The sequence below is a fragment of the Lutra lutra genome, chromosome 7, assembly GCF_902655055.1.
Source record: "Lutra lutra chromosome 7, mLutLut1.2, whole genome shotgun sequence".
NCBI classification, from domain to species: Eukaryota; Metazoa; Chordata; class Mammalia; order Carnivora; family Mustelidae; genus Lutra; species Lutra lutra.
Window position 1 is genome coordinate 46,770,152 of NC_062284.1, and position 18,644 is coordinate 46,788,795.

At 51.4% G+C, this 18,644-nt stretch overlaps 1 protein-coding gene across 1 annotated transcript in view; it reads right to left on the minus strand.

The window, feature by feature from the left end:
* Window positions 1-18,644, minus strand: part of MEGF11 (multiple EGF like domains 11) — a 353,918-nt gene that overhangs the window by 211,001 nt on the left and 124,273 nt on the right. Inside the window, exon 4 of the mRNA XM_047736785.1 lies at window positions 15,318-15,418. Within this exon, the coding sequence (XP_047592741.1) occupies window positions 15,318-15,418 (101 nt within the window). The remainder of the gene's footprint in view (window positions 1-15,317; window positions 15,419-18,644) is intronic.

Here is an 18,644-nt window from a genome sequence, read left to right on the forward strand (position 1 = left end):
TCTCGGTTCATCCCTCGGTGAAGGCGAATGCCCACCAAAGGAGGTCGTTATGGAGGACGTGTTCCAAACGGGCCCGGTGAGGCCAAACAAGGCTCTCCACCTGGTCTGGGGTCACTGGGAGCCTCTCCTTCTCCTCTCCCACTCCCCCTAGTAGTTAGATCTTTAGGAGAAACTGTGAAGGCCTGCATCCGCCCTGAAAGGTCCTGCCCTCAGGAAGCCTCGGGAACGTCTCAGCCACATGGAACTTGTCACAATCAGCCCAGCAATACCTATGTCCACACCGTTGCAACTTTCCAGAGATCTCCCTGACTCCGATCTCATGTTGCCTGTTTGGTTCTCCTTCCAATTGCTTGTTGCCATTTCAAGCTACTACCTCAGTCCTAGGTCTCATGTTGGTGATGGAAAAACCCTCCCCCGCACCGTCTCCATCATTGGAACTCACACTGCGCAGAAGCTCAGAGCCTATAGGTCTTCTGACCAATTCCCCACAAGGAAGCACAGTAAGAGGATGGCCGAGTGGGTGAGGAGAACTCCGTCTCTGGAAGCCAGGTAGGGGCTCGCATTGGACAGCACCATGGCAGCCTCAAGCCCCAAGGGGGTAGCTCCATGCTCGAGGCAAAAGCCCAGTGCCCCAAGCCAGTACCGGAGAGGGTTCTCCGAACAACAAATGTTGCCTTGTGCCCCAGGACCGGGGAGGCTCTCCAACCCAAACCGACCCATCAGGCACCAGATGGCATTGGACTCAGGGGCTGAAGACCTCATCTCGATTCACACCAGCAACCAGCAGAGAATGCAGCCCCAAGCCTGGGTCTTGCCTCTGGGGTTTCATGCAGAGAGGCAATTAAAAAAGGAGAATCGGTAAAAGACTGAAGCAGCCAGAAGCCACAGAGTCTGTCCCAGGGCTTGTGCCTGCCCTACGGGATCGAGTCTGGAGCTCAGAAAAGGGAAAAGCAAGACCAGGAGGAGAAGAGCCGCAGACGGCAGGGGGAAAGGAAGCCCTCTCGCCCTCCTTCCCACCCCAGAACCAACTCAGCTGGTAGTGCTTTATATAAGTCCATTGTGCAAAAACAAGATTAAAAGGGACAGGCAGAACAAAGCATCACTCTCCCTAACAAAGGCCCCATCCACTTAGTAAATTAGGAGCTCTTTCCACCTGACACACTTTTAAAGGGAAATCTTCAATTACCACGGGCTGGTGGGGCATGGCAACAAAAGGTCTGCCGGTGACTTTATTCCCAAAGCCCAGAGCAGGCATTGAAATGGTTTTATGTAATAGAGATACTAATCTAGTCCATATAATTTTGAGAATCCTTTATGGTGGGCTGAAGGGCGTCTGAGCCCTGCGGCTGTTTCAGAGAGATTTTCTGCAGCTTATGCATTTACCTTGCCAAAAGCTTAGCTGAGCAAACAAACAGTCCTCTAAATCACACTTGTGGCTGATTTACTATCATGCCTCTGCAGTTTGTTTGGTGATGGAACCTTGTGGATAAACAGAGGCCAAGGCCTTGGTCCTTCCACCTGACCAGGCCAATGGGATGAGGGCTGCCTTTAAATTGGGGTCCCCCTGGCTCCCAGATTTGAGACTTTCCCTCTCCTTGCCTTCGCTCAGCCAAGGGTAAAAGGGGCCAGAGGGGCAGTTCCTTGCCCCACAGAGGGTGGCAGAAGGCCTCCCTGACTTTTGCCCTTGGCTCCAGGTCTGCTCCATCCCAGAAGGAGATTGATGGCATCATTTGCTCCCGGCTCTCCCCCATCCAGAGCAAAGACACAATTCTGGCTCCCTTGGTGACAATTCAGTACCACTTGCTGCTTAGAAAGGAGAAAGCGAAATGGGAAAACAGGATGGGGAAGGTGACTCTCAGAAGGACTTGAGGAGATGTGAACACACACACTCCCTAAATACAGGAGCTTGCTGCTCTGTGCCTGGCAAGCGGGCTATAGGGCCCCTTTTGTTGGCAGACTTGCCTTATACACATACAGCAAGTCTGTATGCTGAGAACACACGTGTGCACAGCTGATGCATGGCGGGGGGAGCTCGTCACACATGACAAAACCCAGTACTCACAAATACACCAGTGTGTATGTAAGAGTCAAAGCCAACACTGTGTCACACCTCCTACCATGTATTCACTTATTTAATGCTCACGGCAACCCTGTGAAGAAAGGTACCATTGCTACACCATGTTACAATTGAGTAAACTGAGGCACAGAGACGCTAAGTAATTCACTCCCCTTCTAGGATCTGTGTTCTTGACCTTTACATTGTCTGGCACGACATGCCACACAGATACTCCCTCTGTTTTTCTTTTTTTAAAAGATTTTTAAGTCATCTCTATACCCAATGTGGGGCTCAAACTTACGACCCCAAGATCAAGAGTCCCAGCCCGGCATCCCGGGACACCACTTTAGTGGGCTGGGAGTAGCCTCCACACGTGCGCACACAGCCAGATGCTCAAGCATCCATATATCATTGGTGGTCCAGACCTATCACGTCTTCAGGTTCAGGCCAGGACTTAGACTGGGGAGAAGGGCAGTAAATATTAAAACAGCTAAATACTTCTGCTCTAGTTGGTGCTGCCACCCCTGCCCCTTCCCCAGCTTCCCACCTACCCATAATCAGGCACCTATACTGTTAACCCCCAGCACCCCAACAAGCCTCTATATCCCTAATTCCATTCTAACCTATTGATAGGAATGCCAAACATGTCTTTAAATATTTTCATTCTTATCCCCAGGTATGGACAAGGCAGGGGCAGTGGGATGGGTGCCTACAACAAGGCGAGGGGCTTGGGCTCTTGTGCCTTCCGTGAGTCTTGGTCAATGCCCAGTGAGCATGGTATGAGCTGGTCCCCATGCCCAGCTGGTCCCCACCCCATCCACTTGATCAGCAGCTGATCAAGGCTCTTCAAAGACAAGAGTACTGAGTGGACACTGGGAGCCGAGGGAGACTCTGATGTGTCATTTTCACCTTCACTGAAGCCACTCAGCTTCCCTTAATCAAAGAGCAAACAGTAGGGGAGACTTGGGGCCTGGCCTGTCATCCACAAAATCCTACTAAGGGCCACTTTTTAAAACCTCTGTGTTACAAAGACAAGGACGGAAGGAGGAGCTTCACAAACCAGGAAGCATTGCCTGGGAATTTTGCTTCCTCATGTCTTGGAAGCTCACTTCCAACCCAGAGTTAGCCTCCTAGGATCTGAGACAGTGGGCTAAGTCCCTGCAGAGCCTCAGAGCAGGGTCCCCAGGCTCTTTGCACACATGGGTGACACTGGGTGCAGACATCAGAACTTAGGGACTCTGTGGACCCAAGGGGGAGGGGGGAAATGGGGACAAGGACCCTATCTGGGGCAGGCCACCCTCTGCTCTGGGATCTCAGGTTCCCATCCCATCCAGAGACTACTCTTTCGGGTATCCTTTCAGGGTCCTCAGGAAAAGCCAACCCACATGGCGTTCTTCTAGTGAACAAGGCACTACGGAAAGCATGTGTCCCTGCTGGGCCCTGTGCTGGATGCTAGGGACACAGGGGTCCCACAGCCATGGCTCTCAGGCTGTCCAGGGAGAGAGAGAATAAGTAAGGGCAGGTGGGGGGTGAACAGGGCTGAGATCAGGACTGGGAGGGGAGAGGGAGGTGTGGGGTGGGGCCCCCCAGAGACCATGCAGCTCTGCACTGAGTCTCCAAGAGCTTCTACAGAAAGCAGGACCAAGAGGTTCCACAGGGAACCTGTTCCATAGGGGCAGCTGGTACCAAGTCCCGGAGGGAGACAGCATGCAGAATTCAGGAGCCTGGCTGGGGCAGAAAGGATCAGAGACCACAATGAGACCTCAGGGAAGCAAGATACAGAATGAGGAATCGCAGCACGCAGGAGTAAGCTGCAGTGGGGGGCACAGGAAGGAAGGATCAGAACTCTGGGAGGGGCAGGAGAATAGACTGGTGGTACCTGATCGCTATTTTCTGAGCCCCTACTCTGCATGGTACACTGTGAGCCATCGTAGCCCACATAACATGTGGTGTGTTTACGAAAGGGAGCTCCTGCCCATGGCAGCTTAGAGTTCATGTGTTCATTCATTCATTCTTCATTTATTGAACACGTACTATATGCCAGGTACTGCTATAAGAGTAGAGATTTCAACTAGGAACAAATCAAAGTCCTTTGTCCCTACTGAGCACATTATCTAACTGGGGAGACAAAAAAAATATACACGGTCTACATCTCTGTGTCAGGCAGCAACAGCACTAATTAACAAAACAGGATGGGGGGTACAGAAAGATGGTTAGCGGGACTGCTATTCCAGAGAGGGTGGTCAGGAAAGACTCTGATAATATGACTTTTGAGAAGAGAACGGAGTGAAAGAAGGGAGAAAGCCACGGGGCTATCTGGGGGAAAAGCACTCCTGCAGAGGGGACAGTGCTCAGGGTTTCTTGGGCGCTGCGATGAGGCACACGCAGGACAGCAAGGAGGCCAGCATGGTGGAAGCAGGGAGGGAGGGAAGAAGGAGATGGATGGAAGTCAGCTGGGGCCGGCCACCGTGAGAACATCAGAGAAGCAGCTGACCCCAACAAGGACCAGAAATCAGAGCTGGCATCCCATAGATACTGAGGGAATTCAGAAGACAGAAAGTGGGGCCCTGGACACCTTTACATAAAGGTCCGGCGGCTCTGCCACTAATCAAGGCTTCCCCTCAGAGGCTGCCGGGTCTGGATAGCTGAGTTTCCATTACAGCTGCCGCGGGTAATTAAGCAGCAGTGCCTTGATCCTTCCACCGCTGCGTCAGCACACAGGACCCTGCTGGCCCTCGCTGCAGGGGGGGGACCTCTGGGGCTAGGCCAGCAAAATGCAGCCAGCCAGACCCCAGATTTCCTGTGTCCTCTTGAACAGGGTGCCTGAGCATGGCTGTCCACAGCTCACCCCATCCACAGCTCACCCTGTCTCCAGGGACCTCCGGATAGGTCTTTCACCCCTTCAGCCATCCCTCCATGCTGCTGCCCCAGAGCAATGGCTCCCTGACCCCCCCTCAGCATATCACTGGCTGCTTTCCCCCTTCAATGAGATTGTCCGTGCAGTGCTGAGGGTCCAGATCCATCCGTATCCAACCCTTCCAAGCACCACTCCCATGCTTCCCATGCTCTGGCCACAGAGGCTTGCTGACGCTGCCCTGATCCCAGTTGCTCTCTCTCACCTGCGCTCATGCTGGTCCCTGGGCCACAGAGTGCCCTCCTTGCACACAGGACACAAACAGCAGTAGCTACCATTTATTGAGCCCTCACTGCATGCCAGTTTCCATACAGAATGCTTTCTTCGTGGTAACTCACTTCGTCCACTCAAGCTCAAAGGGGCAGGTCCTTAATACAGCCCTGTCTTATCTTACAGATGACAAAACTGAGGCAGAGAGAAGCAAAATACCATGCTCTGGGACAGTCACCCAGGGGATAGAATGAGCTTTAAAACTCAGGGTCTTAATCAATGTCCATCTCCTGCCCTCCTGTTAAGTTCCTACTCAGCGTTGACACTCTGCTCAAAACCAACCTCCTTCAAGGATTCTTTTTTGGGGGCATACCCGGTGCCTGGGTGGCTCAGATGGTTAATCGTCTGCCTTCGGATCAGGTCCCAATCATCGGGGCCCGGGATAATGCCCCACGTCGGGCTCCCTGCTTGATGGGGAGCCTGCTTCTCCCTCTCCCTCTGCCCCTCCCCCCCAATTCGTACTCATGCTTTCTCTCTAATAAATAAAATCTTAAAGTCTTTTTTGATCCCCCTCCCTCACCCATGCCCCACCCCCACCACCCCATAATTCCCCAGACAGAGTTATTATGGTTGCTTCTCCCAGAGAGGTCTCTCAGTGCTGGGGGTCTGAGTCTATTTTATTCATGCAATTTCTTTCTCACCCATTAAGTAATTATTCAGCACTGAGCTCCAGGCACTATGTCTGGGCCTGGCAACAACCCACATAGGAGACATGGTCCCTCAGCTTCACGAGCTCACTTTGGAGTGGGATAGATGGACAGGCGAGGCAGCATCACAACCAGTGGGACAGACTGACAGAGGGGGCCACATGGCTCTCAGACAAGTGGTACTCTAGAGCAAAATCAGAGGAACCTAAACTAGGTACTAACAGGACAGGTGTCCAGAGAAGCTGCTGAGCCTTGGTGCTGTTACCATAAGTTTACTTGTTCAAGAACCTTCATGAGGGCCGAAAAGTGCTAACAGGTGGACAAGAGCCCATGTTCGGTGTGCTCACTGTAAATGACGTCATCTGCTGCAGGGTTAAGCATCAGTACCTTAGGAGTTTGATCACTGTGAATCATCAGGTGGAGCTCAGCCACTCTGGGCGTCCTAAACCAATGTTCTAAGCCTGTGAGACTGGGGATGAGATCGAGGTGGCTGCACGGACTTTGGCCACTTGGTGAGGACATGTTGGGGCAGCTGAACAGCGATGCCCCCCTCCCCCTCCCCAGCCACCTCCACCTGCCTGGTGACACCCTTAACTACTTATTTAAAATGCTTATTTAAGATGCATATCATGCTATGTTGGAATTTTTTTTTAAGATTGTATTTATATATTTGACAGAGAGAGATCACAAGTAGGTAGAGAGCAGGCAGAGAAAGAGAGGGAAGCAGACTCCCTGCTGAGCAGAAAGCCCGAGGTGGGACTCGATTCCAGGACCCTGAGATCATGACCTGAGCCAAAGGCAGTGGCTTAACCCACTGAGCCACCCAGGCGCCCCTATGTTGGAATTTTTTAAATGTACCTATTTCCCACTAGACCATACACTTCTTATCCATCTCTCTATCCCCAGGACTCAGCCTGCCTTCAAGGCCTAGAGAGCTAATAAACGTGGATGGATGGAGGGATGGATGGACAGATGGAAGGATGAATGTTGGTCCAGGCAGCAAGGCTCAGCACCAGGTGCTGGTGACTCGGGGGAGCAGCGTCAGCACGGTTTCTGGCACTGGCAGCTGGCAGCAATCCTGGGGGAGCCTCTTAGGGGGTCAGCAGGGAATTATTTTATAGGAGGAAAGGCCAGATTTTCAGGCAAGAACCTACAGCTCTACATGTACACACACACACACACACACACAGAGCAATCCCCAACTCCCTACTTTGATCCTGGTGTGCTACCTTAGCAAACATTTGAAATCAAACCAGTTTGGCTTCTGTCTCTTCCTCTCCAAACAAACCTCTTCACCCACCCTCTTATCTGAACCCCCCCACTTCCCTCTTCTGGCCACAGGTCCCTCCCACCCAAGAGAAGACCTGCCAGCAGGAGACCCTCCGCAGGAGGGGAAGGGTTGGACTGGAGGTCACACAGATCTCAGTTCCTGGGCTGCACTCCATCGGAAAAGGGACTTAGGTTCCCCTGGTGTCCGTTCCCCCTGCTGTGCCAGGCCCTTATGACCTTCCACCAGTCCGTGAGGAGCAAGTAACAGCTGTACGGAAAAGTGGTGGGTCAGCTTCCAGACAGGACACTGTTTTATTAGTGTTGCTGGAAGTCAGCGGTCAGTCCGGGGAAGCACTGAACTAAATGTCACTGGGTCTGATCATGAAGCCCCTCCATTCCACTGCTCACTATAAAACAGGGGCATAGAATTCCAGTGACATGGAGAAAGGCCAAAGTAGCCTCTTCTGCTACAAAAATGCTCCCAAAGTACAATAAAAAAATAAAAATAGAGGGGGCGCCTGCATAGCTCAGTGGGTTAAAGCCTCTGCCTTCAGCTCAGGTCATGATCCCAGGGTCCTGGGATTGAGCCCCACATCAGGCGCTCTACTCAGCGGGGAACCTGCCCCCCCGCCCCAATGCCTCTCTGCCTACGTGTGATCTCTGTCTGTCAAATAAATAAATAAAAATCTTTAAAAAATAAAAAATAAAATAAATAAAAATAGAGATATCTAACCGTGCTCAAATGCGAGAAAGGTAAGTGCCCAAGTGTATGAGAAAGTGGCCGGGGTAGGCAGCAGGGTGGGGCGGGGTTATAGCAGGTACAAAAGGGCAAATGCTGAAGGTAGCCCAGGGAACGGGGGACCTAGCTAGTGCTGCCCCCAGCTCGGCTGGGAGCCTGGGGTTTAATCCACACACGGGGGCAGATGTGGCCTTGGGACTGCCAGCTCTGTGCAGGGGAAACTTGAAAATGCACCCACCAGCCAAGTGGAAAAATACGGGATTCTGCACGAGTAAGAAGTCTTCCACAAGAAACAAAAAACCAGGAAGGGGGAACGGGGAGTCAACGTTTCATGGGTCCAGGGTCTCCTGCAGGCATGATGAAAACCTTTCAGGACTAGACAGAGGTGACAGGAGCACAACACTGTCAATGCACTAACCCCCACGAAGCGTATACTTCAAAACCATTACTACCGCGTTATGTGAATTTCACATCAATTTTTTTAAAGGAAAAGGCAAAAACAACCCAAAAAAACAAAAACACAAAAAACTCTAAGCCTTCCCCACAGTTCCAGTCTCAATGCGGAATCCCAAAACCAAGTTAGAGATGCAAAAATGGGTCGTGAGCCACTGAAAACCATTAGTGTGCCTAATAAGAAAATGCAGAACTGATGTGCGGGGCACATGCACCCCTCCAGGGTGTGGGGGAGGAGGGAAAAAAGCTCAAGAGTTCACAGCGATAAAGAAAAAGGGAAAAAGAAATTATAGCCGATACGGGGGGCGGAAATCCACCACAGGGGAGAATCAGCAGTGTCCACCCCCAGAACTGATCCTCTAGGAACTTGAGTCAAACTCATGGACTCCACACAGAATTATCTTGACGTATAGAATGAATAGCTCAAGCTAAAACCATCTGAGACTATAAAAGAAATGTTTGAAATAACTAAAGCAATCACTGAAAGAGTAGAATTCATAATGAAAGAACAGACACTACGGAGAAAAAATAAAGCAGCGAACCCACAGATCTGAAGAAGGACTAACAGACCTCCTAGGAATGAAACACGCCGTTGTTGAAATTAAGACCTCAATGGTCAGGTTAATTAGCAGAGCGAAAGGATTTGAAAAAATGGATCTGAGGGAAATCTCCAAGATATAGCATGGAGACCTACAGAGATGAAACATAAGAGCTTAGGAGAGAGAAGGAGTGATACGAGTCTCCAATATGTTGGACTTTAATAGAAGGACAGGAGATATTAGAAGAGACATGGCTGAGAATTTTCCAGAACTGATGAAGCACATGAATCCTTTGCTTGTACGAGATGTACACTTCTGAGGAGCAAACAGTGTGAACGACGACGATTCCACACCCAGACCCATGCTAGGAAGACGGCAGCACACACGGGATGACAAATTCCAGAACACAACAGAAAAACATCCTCACGCCCGGAGGGAAAATCACTGAAAACCTACGATTCCACAGGCAGCTGAAGCACCATTCAAGAGGGAGGGTCTAATGAAATCCTTTTCACCTCCAAGTTTAGCTGGATTGCAGAGTTAAATTTAGGATTATGAGATAAAATCTAAACAACAACAAAAATAAAATACGGCATTTCAGACGAGGGAAGCTAAGAGAGGGGATTGCTCGTGGACCCCGCCCCCCACCAGGAAATACTGAACAGGGCCCTTCAGGAGACACAAGAGGTGAGGAGCAAGGAAGTCAGTAAGCAAGAGCTAAATTTACATTTAAATAACCATCCACTGTATAAAACAACCGCTATAATAAGACAAGGGTACCTTAAGCCCCCAAAACACAATGTGAGGACTTTGCTGGAGTTCAATCCGAGGCACCGCTCAGGCTCCCCCTTAGCCATCCCTGGCCAATCATATGGACCCCACTGGGCCTGCGCAGTCCCCCTCCCCAGAAACTGAGCAATTCCTCCCTCACCCCCAGGCTACAGTGAGGCAGGGGGCCAGCCACCACGTACCTGAAGCTGCTGGCTCATCTCTCCAGGTCTGGATTTGGATGAAAACCACACACAGGGCTCTAGCTTTCCAAGCAGGCACTGAAAGGGCTAGACAACCCCTCCAGGAAGTCCGGGGGTATTACCTCCCCCGCCAAAAGGAAAAAGGAGATGGGGGATTGCACAGATTGATTCCCCCTCCTTGCTGGCTGAATACCAACAGGGTGCCTGTTAGGTGTCATGCTGTGTAACCGTCTCCAGCAGCAGGTAGGTGGACCAGTGGTTTTCAAAGTGCGGTTCCCAACGCAGCAGCATGAGCCTCCTCTGGGAACTAGTTAGAAATGCACATTTTCCAGGATACCTGGGCAGCTCAGTCGGTTAAGCATCTGCCTTCGGCTCAGGTCCTGATCCTGGGGTCCCGGGATGGGGATCGATGTCAGGCTCTCTGCTCAGTGGGGAGCCTGCTTCTCTCTCTCCCTCTGCCGCTTCCCCCTGCTTGTGCTCCATCTCTCTCTCTCTCTCTCAAATAAATAAATGAAACCTTTTTTAAAAAACTCACATTCTCCAGTCCCCTCCCCAAGTCTTCTGAGTCTAAGACCGATGCTAGGGCTCCTCAGTCTGTTAGAAGTTAGAACACATCTTCCAGGTGATTTTTATATGAGGTAATCAGGTGCTGATAATACACTTGAGTGAATTGTGAATTGTGATTACCGAGGCATCTGTGTGGCATTAAGCAAAGCCCTCTTCTCTCTGCTCAGCAGCCAACAACACTGCAGAGTCCCTGCTCCAAAAGCCTGGGTCCTGGCAGAGGACGGCACGTCAAATGAACAAGGAATAAAATAATCTATCATTTTATCTATCATTTTAAGCCACGGGGATTTGGGTGTTGATCGTTACAGTGTCATAACCAAGCCCGTTAGTCGGATACCACCTAAGAATCAAAGAGCATTTTCTCGAAATAGCTCTAACCCCACTCCCTAAGTGATAAAATCAGCTCCACCTGTGAGGCAAAAATGCACTGCCTTCTCTCTCAAGAAAGGAGAAAGAAATAGAACTGTGCTTGTGCCTGGTGACCCTCAGGAAATATTGGGTGCCTGGGTGATGAAGAGGAGCTAGGATTCAGCTGTATCTGTAGCTAACGGAGCAGGTGGGCAATTCTGGCCCAGAAGGTTCTAGAAGGGTTGCCAAGGGCTCTGGGATAAGGATGGCAGTTCTGGGGCAGGGGAAATGGTACAAAGAGTTTGCATCTGTATCAAGGTCTATGCAGGACACGCTCACTCATTGTTTTATCTTTCTCCTTCCGTGCACGGGGATTATCTGTCCTATACCACAGTGGGTCCAGAGAGGCAAAGGGACTTTCCCAAGATTGCACAGTGAGTTGATGGCAGAGCCAGCCAAGGTTTTTACTCCGAGACAGTGTCCCTCTAGTCTCTGCCAAGAAATGGGCTCCAGGAAGGTGGTTTTAGAGGAAGGATGATGTCCCCTCTCCCCACCCCGCCCTGCCCAGATATCCCCATGCACAGTCCTGAGGACTCTTGGCATCAGATGGGTTCCCACCAGGTTCTTCACCCAAGGGGTGGAAAAGAAGTGGAGGGGGAGGAGCCACAGGGCATCGACTCCTGGATGCTTCTGGGTTTGCAAGCTTCTCATTTGGCACCCAGCACCTGGGGCACCATCCCTCACGCAAGCTCCCTGACGCTAGGGTCTCCATTTGCTCCTGGGCAACTGATAAAGCCTGGTTGCTTCCCTTCCTTTCCTCCCACTACAATAAGCAGGAACAAGAGAATGCCAGCAATGACCGACCCTCACCTATTCATGGGCTCAACTGTGTCCTCCTATGTTCAAGTCCTAACCCCCTATTCTTCAGAATGTGACCTTATTTGGAGCTGGGTCTTATAGAGGTAATCACGTTCAAATGAGGTTGTTAGGGTGGGCTTTAATCCAGTCTGACGGGTGTCCCTCCGTAAAGGGGAAACCTGGAGACAGACACACAGACGGGGAGAAGGCCGTGTAAAGAATGGAGTTCCGGTGCCACGAGCCACGGAGCTACCAGAAGCGAGGGGAGGGGCCAGAGAGAAGGAACCAACCACGCTGACACCCTGATTTGGACTTCTAGCCTCCAGTGGGGTGAGCTAGCACACTCCTGTGGACTGAGCCAGCCAGGCTGCGCTGCTTAAAACGGTGGCCCCGAGGGAAATGAGTAAGTGCCTCACCTGGCCAGCCTCCCAGCCCAGATCTGCCTCCCGCAGCCAGGCCAGCCACCTCCCCATCTTTGCTGATGGGGTTCCCTGTCCCCTCCATGTCCAAAGACACCATTCCATCCAGCCCAAAGCCCCCCGAAGCCCCCTGAGGGGAGAGCAGGTCACAGTGCTCTCCCGGGCCTGGCATGTCCCATCTGTGTTCTTTCACACACTCTCCTCCGGCTGTCATCCATGGTTCTTCTGCGAGTGGCCTGGCCATCCCAACAAGACTGGAAGTTCCACGAAGGCAGGAGCTATGTCTAACACTTCTCCTCTATCCCAAGGTATAGCGCTATGTGTGGGCCCCCATGGGCGTCTAATAAATACAGGGTTAAACACCCTGCGAGGGTTCCCCCTTCAGTCTTCTGTCTAGAGCTGATTCTCATTTTTTTAAGATTCTGTTTATTTATTTATTCATTTGAGAGAGGACACAAGTAGGGGGAGGGGCAGAAGGAGAGGGAGAAGCAGACGCCCCATTGAGCAGGGACCCCAGTGCAAGGCTCAATCCCAGGACCCTGGAATCATGACCTGAGCTGAAGGCAGATGCTTAACTGACTGAGCCACCCAGATTCCTCAGTAACACTGGGTAAGAGGGCATGACTAAAGAAGATGGTCTCTCCATTCTATTCGGCCCTACTTCATCAAGATGCCTGCTGAAGCACCTGTAACTCTGGGACCAGGTATCTGTGTACCAGACCATCTCTTTCCACTAGGCTGCAAGCTCCTTGAGTAACAACCATCTCTTGTGTGCATCCATGTCCCCAGCATTCACGTAGAAAACAAGCCAACAAGCAACAGTATAAATTAAATGGGTAAACGTGAACATATGGCGGAAATGACTTACTGTGGGTCCAAAGACTCTGTAAGGGATTTAGGGCTCCGTTAGCCCACTGAAACTGTGTGCACAGAGCTGTGTGTGTGCACGTACGTTTATACGTGTCATGCGCATTTTCACAGGGAGAGGGTCCATGGAGGTGCGAGAAATTAAAACAAAAGCCAAGAGTGAAGAAGTGGTAAGACCCAAAGTCATGGGGTAGGGAGCTGGCCTTTATTAAGTCCCGACCCTGTGCCTGGTGATACAGTTGTTACTACCCCCATTTTAGATGAATGGAAACTGAGATACCAAGAGATGGCCTCTTGCCTAGGCTCACGGAGAGAGAGAAGCAGCCCACCCAAATGGGTCAGAGCAGACTCCAGAGCCAGACAGCCTACGTTCAAATCCCAGTTCTACCACTTTCTAGGTGTATGATCCTGGTCAAATCACTTAATCACTCTGTGACTCAGTTTCTCCATCTGTAAAATGGGAGAGAGCAGGGTACCCACTTCAGAAGGCTATTGCGAGGAACCCATGCAGTCATGTACATAAAGTGATCAGGATGGTGCCTGGCGCGGGGCTGTGCTCTGATGACCAGGACGATGAGCGTAAAGAGGAAGACGTTCGTAGAGACGGAGCTAAGACTCAAACCCAGAGCTGGGGGACACTTGCCCCTCTGGGTCATCACTACTGGCACCCCATGTGCCACAGTGACCCATCTCACTGCTGACACTCCTGTCCCCCTTCAGGAAGAGCCTTCAGTCCTAAAATTGGCTTGTCCAGCTGGCTTCCTGGAGGTGGGCTGGCCTGAGGCCACCAGCCCTGCAGGCAGTGCCCGGCTATTACATAAGGAGTAAGTGGGAGGTTATAAGCCGCCCTTCCTAGTCAGCAAGACCAGGTCTGTGCAATCAGGACACTTAGTGCTTCTGTCCTGCTCTTCATTTTCCAAGAGCTTTACCAACAACTGCTAATGGAAATTAGAAAAGGAATGTGCTGCTCCATTTCTGGAACCCCGTGCTGACAACTGAATTCTCTTTAGCATTTCCCTAAGTCCATCCTTGTGGCCCCTGAAGGGCCGCTCACATCCATTCTGCTCGGGCTCTAGGAGTCCTGTGTCACATCCCACGCCTGGCTCTCGCTTTCCTCTGGGCAGACAGAGCAGCAGCAGGAAAACCTCGATCATCATCTCATTTCTCCACTCAGGTCCCCATAGGAGCCCCATTGGCGAATGCCTTGTCCCAGCCTAGTCCTCTGCCCTGTTCCTGAGACACAGCCTTTTGTGGATGACTTTGAGTGAGTATCTTTGTATGTTTCCTGCAAAGCCATCACTACAGAACCCATCTGTGGGAGCATTTTTCATTCACTCCTGTAATGCAATTAGAATCGAGCTTCTCCAGCAAGAGGGGATATGTAAGATCAAGAGGGGAATATTGTCATTTCATTCCCAACACTAACACGCCCACCCTGCCCATACCAGCTTTCTGGTGCTGGCTCATTCTACCAACCCAAAGGGCCAGGAGAATGCTAACAAGGAGACTCACTCTCCAAATCTGCCTCCAAATGAAGAGACAGAAGCTTTGGGGGTGGATTCCCCTCTGTCATTAATGGAGGGGGCTCCCAGTTTCTCTGACAATCTCCACAGTTGAGGCAAAACTCCACTGCCCCCTGGAGAGTCCCATACTGGCCCCAATGCACCTGTCAGAGGTGGTGGGAAAGAGTCCACTGGACTCTAACAGACTCTAACCCTAAATCGTGCCCACTGAGAGGTTAAGTGACTTGCCCAAAGGCATATCCCTGGGAAGCTGGGACCAGACCCCAGATCTGCAGACTCCTGGGTATCTCCTAGTGCACAGAGCTTCCCTCCCACCCAGAGGGTCTACAGGTGCCAGAAACTCAGCCCTCGTACCTACCTTGACCTCAGGTCTCCTGATCCTTTTGGGAAATGCTCCCACTTCCTAGAACCAGCCCCTTGTGATCTCTCTTACTCTTGCCACCCAGTGAACCAGCCTGTCTTCCTTCCTCCCTTCTACCCTCCATCCTTCCCTCCACCCATCTATCTCTCCACCCACTGATCCATCCATGTCTACTTCCATCCAGCAAAGCCTTCTGGACCCCTTCAGATCTGCACCAGGCACTCAGCCCTTCTTCCCCATGCTTCAAAAGTGTCCACTTCTCTCCTGACCCCAGGAAAGCCTAGAACTGACTGGCATCCATCCAATCCTCTTAGGAGATCAACTGGAGGGCCAAATCTGCATTCACATGTTTGTACCAGACCCACTGATCCCCTCAGAGCTGGTAGCAGACAGGGACTTCTGGAGCCCCCAGGTCAGCCGAGGCCAGCTCCCCAGGATCTGGCTGACAGCCCTACCTCCCTTCCTCTGGGTTCCCTCCCCTCCCCCTCCATCCCCAGGGAGATGGCTCCCACGTACGTATGCAGAAGTCTCCATTCTCATAGTAGCCGGGACAGCACTGGGACCTCCGTCGGTACATGGTCCGGAGGCCGCGCCGATACGCCGTCTTATAGCTGATCCTGAGGCATAAGGGAGAAAGCCACTTGAAAGTATTGAAAATCAATCCCTTGCGTTAGAATGATATTTGTGTTAAGCTATCTTGAGGATACCATTCAATAATTACTTTACAATGCATGGCGGCTTCGAATATGAAGGAACACAATAAAGAAAAATCGATGGCTGCATCTGGGCCACTGTGATGCACAGCATATGACTCACACGCCGCTCGCTGCACCTGCTGACTTCCCCCCAGTCTCTTCAGCAGGATATGGAGAAGGGTTTTGGAAGATCGCTTCTGGGGTGATAGTGCAAGGTAACCAGGGGCTTCTCCTGAAGGCCTCCAGACCCTAGGGAGCTCCTGGGACAGGGACCCGGACTGGACTGGGGCCCTAAGACCGTCTCTGCCAGGGGCACTGCCCAAACGAGGAGGCAGCTCGCGGGCTCCAAGGAACAGATTCCTCTCACCTGGAGAACGGAAGAAGAGTCAGCAAAGGGCCCTCAGAGTCTGACTTAGTCCCAGAGAGTGGATTAACCTCCCTCACGCCAAAAATAACATGTCCCGGGCAAGAGCTTTGCATGCCAACATCAGGAAGGCTCAGACCCGAGCCCTGGTTCTGCAGCAGGGAGAAGCTAAGGCCCAAGCAGCTCTGCCTTGGGAGTCAGAACTGTGGGGTGTGGCCCTTCTGCTGACAGAGGCCTTGATACTTCCTCCTGTGCCAGAGAGATTTATAGGCAAAACCTCATTGCATTCTCTATCTGAGGCACGTGGTATGACTATGTCACCTTTCTTTTATTTCCTTGTTAGAGTTTTTATTCTTATTTTATGCACCCCTCCTTTGGTTTTATGGATGAGAAAACTGATATTGAGAGAAGTTAATGACTCACTCAAGGTCACACAATGAATCCATTTCAGAGTCAAAATTCAAACCCAAGTCACTCTCATTTCAAAGCCACTAGGCTTAAACTAGGGCCCTGTGCCAGTCCTGCCAGTCCCCACAGGGTGGCCAGCTGGTTATACAGGATGGCCATGGTGAGGGAGAAAGACCAGGTAAATGGCTGATGGAAGGACCGAGTCCTTAGGAGGAAGTAAAAATGGGGTATTGAGAGGCAAAGCCCCTTCCTCACACCTAGGGTCAAAATGGAAGAGACTGATGTGGCCATTAAGGGACAGAGAGTGGGAGTAACTTCCCAGGGTCATGATGTGTGATGAGGATTCAACCTAAGTCATTGGGCCTTGAAGCCAGAGTTCCTTCACTTCCCCATCCACATCCCAGGGGAGACTGCCCTTTGGGCCCCCCTCCAGGGGGCAGAGCATCGGAGGACAGATATGAGAGACGCATACAGCCTGCTTTCCAATGGAGGGTCAGGCCAACTTGGGAAGGGAGCCCCATAGCACTGGCTGGGCTACCCCTCCCAGTCCTTAAAGCACACGCTTTATGACAAATGACAGTGCAGGGCCCTGGGGAAATCTGTGATATTTGGGAATGTCGTAAACTAAGGTCATTCTACTTTGTCAAAAGCCCATAATGAAAAGTAAGCCGGCCTCAAACTGAAGCTACCTCCCCAGCACAGGAAAGCAGCTCCCGGCAATTGAGGGGGTTGGGGTGGCGTGGGCCTCTCAGATAAAGGAAGAGGGTTGGCTTAGAGTTCACCCAACCCAGTCGTCCCACCACACAGGCATATCCCCCAGCCCTTCCAATGGAGAGCTGGTCTCAGCACCATGCCAGCCTCCCAGGAGAGAGATGTCTCCTGCTGCTTCTAGTTTTCTCACCCTTGCTCGCTCTCATTGTTGGGGTGGGGAGCAGCAGAGGGAAGGGGCCAGGGGCCAGGCTGTGAGGAAAGGGGTGCTGCATTTAAACAAAGCATTGCATGCTGAAGCAGACTGATGGTGTGTCTATCAGCACGCACACCCCAGGTTAGCAGGAAAGCTGCAAGGCAACTCAATAATTGAGCAAAATAATTCATGTTCCAGGAATGCAGCCTATTTTTAATAAGCAGCCACTCACTCACCGTCACCCCAGCACTGATGGATGGCAGCCCCGGCCTCCGAGTACCCAGCAAAGCCACACCTCAGAGCAAACTTGGCTCTGGCACAGGGCCTGACCAGCTCATGGAGGGAGCAGGACCTCGATTTCTGCCTCCACCTTTGACTGGGGCCACAGGCAGCCCACTTGGCACAGCTGAGGAAGCTGGAAGGGGGCATTTGGCCACCTCTTCACTTCACAGTCAACGGCTATGGGAAGGGGATGCAGCCATGGCCAAGTAGCTCCTATTGGACCAAAGTTCCTACAAACAAACTGTACAGTCTGCGGGAGGGTGGGGGAGGAACTACCATAAGACCCCAGAGAGAGAACAAAGGTGGGTGCTAGAGGGAAAGAGACACTGGAAAGGAGGAAATGACACGGGCCAAAGTTAGCCCAAGGGCAGGCCCGAGTCAACCATACTCCAGGTGGCTACAATTCAGATAGAAAACACAGAGCCTTACTGACTTGAAGCACCACAAGACAACCCCAGGGTTGATCCAGGAACTTGAGAGTGAAAAGCAAAAACCCCAGAAAAGAGAGAGCCACAAAGAGGAAGTGCCATATTTGTTGTAAAATCTCTGCCCAAACTCCTGGCCCCTGAAAGGTGTGTGTGGAGTGCAGGTCCCACGCAGTCCCACTAAGGCAAAACCTGTGAAACTTTTATCGTCTGGAAATCGAAGGCAGCCAGATTAACTGGCTGGCAAAACAAAGAACAACAACAAATCCATAGTCCTGGGAGGGACATAACAGATTTCATTCTCTAAAATCTCTGCCATTAACAGTGCCCAGAATACAACCCAAAATTACCAGACACAAGGAACAACTGGAAAATACCACCTACATAAAGGAAAAGACAATGAATGAAGACCACCGTGAAGCGGGCCAAATGTTGGAATCAGCAAATAAGGATGTTGAAGCAGCTATTATGTGTACACTCACAGAAACATTACAAACAAAACCCCAAAGAAAACCAGGCCTTTGGTGCTTCAGCATAAAGCAAGTTTCCCCATTCACCTTGCTACCCACCGTGATTCGGGCATAAACCACAAAGAGGGACAAGGCCCACAAGGAGGAAGCCAAAGAAATCTGGAACCAACACGAGTGTTTGGCAACTAGGCAAGAGGCCTAACAGGTGGCTGGCCTCCCCATCATATGCTCACGGACCCTTCATTTGCTGCTTCCCACCCCCCAAATAATAGTGCCCCCTTGCCCGGATCTAATA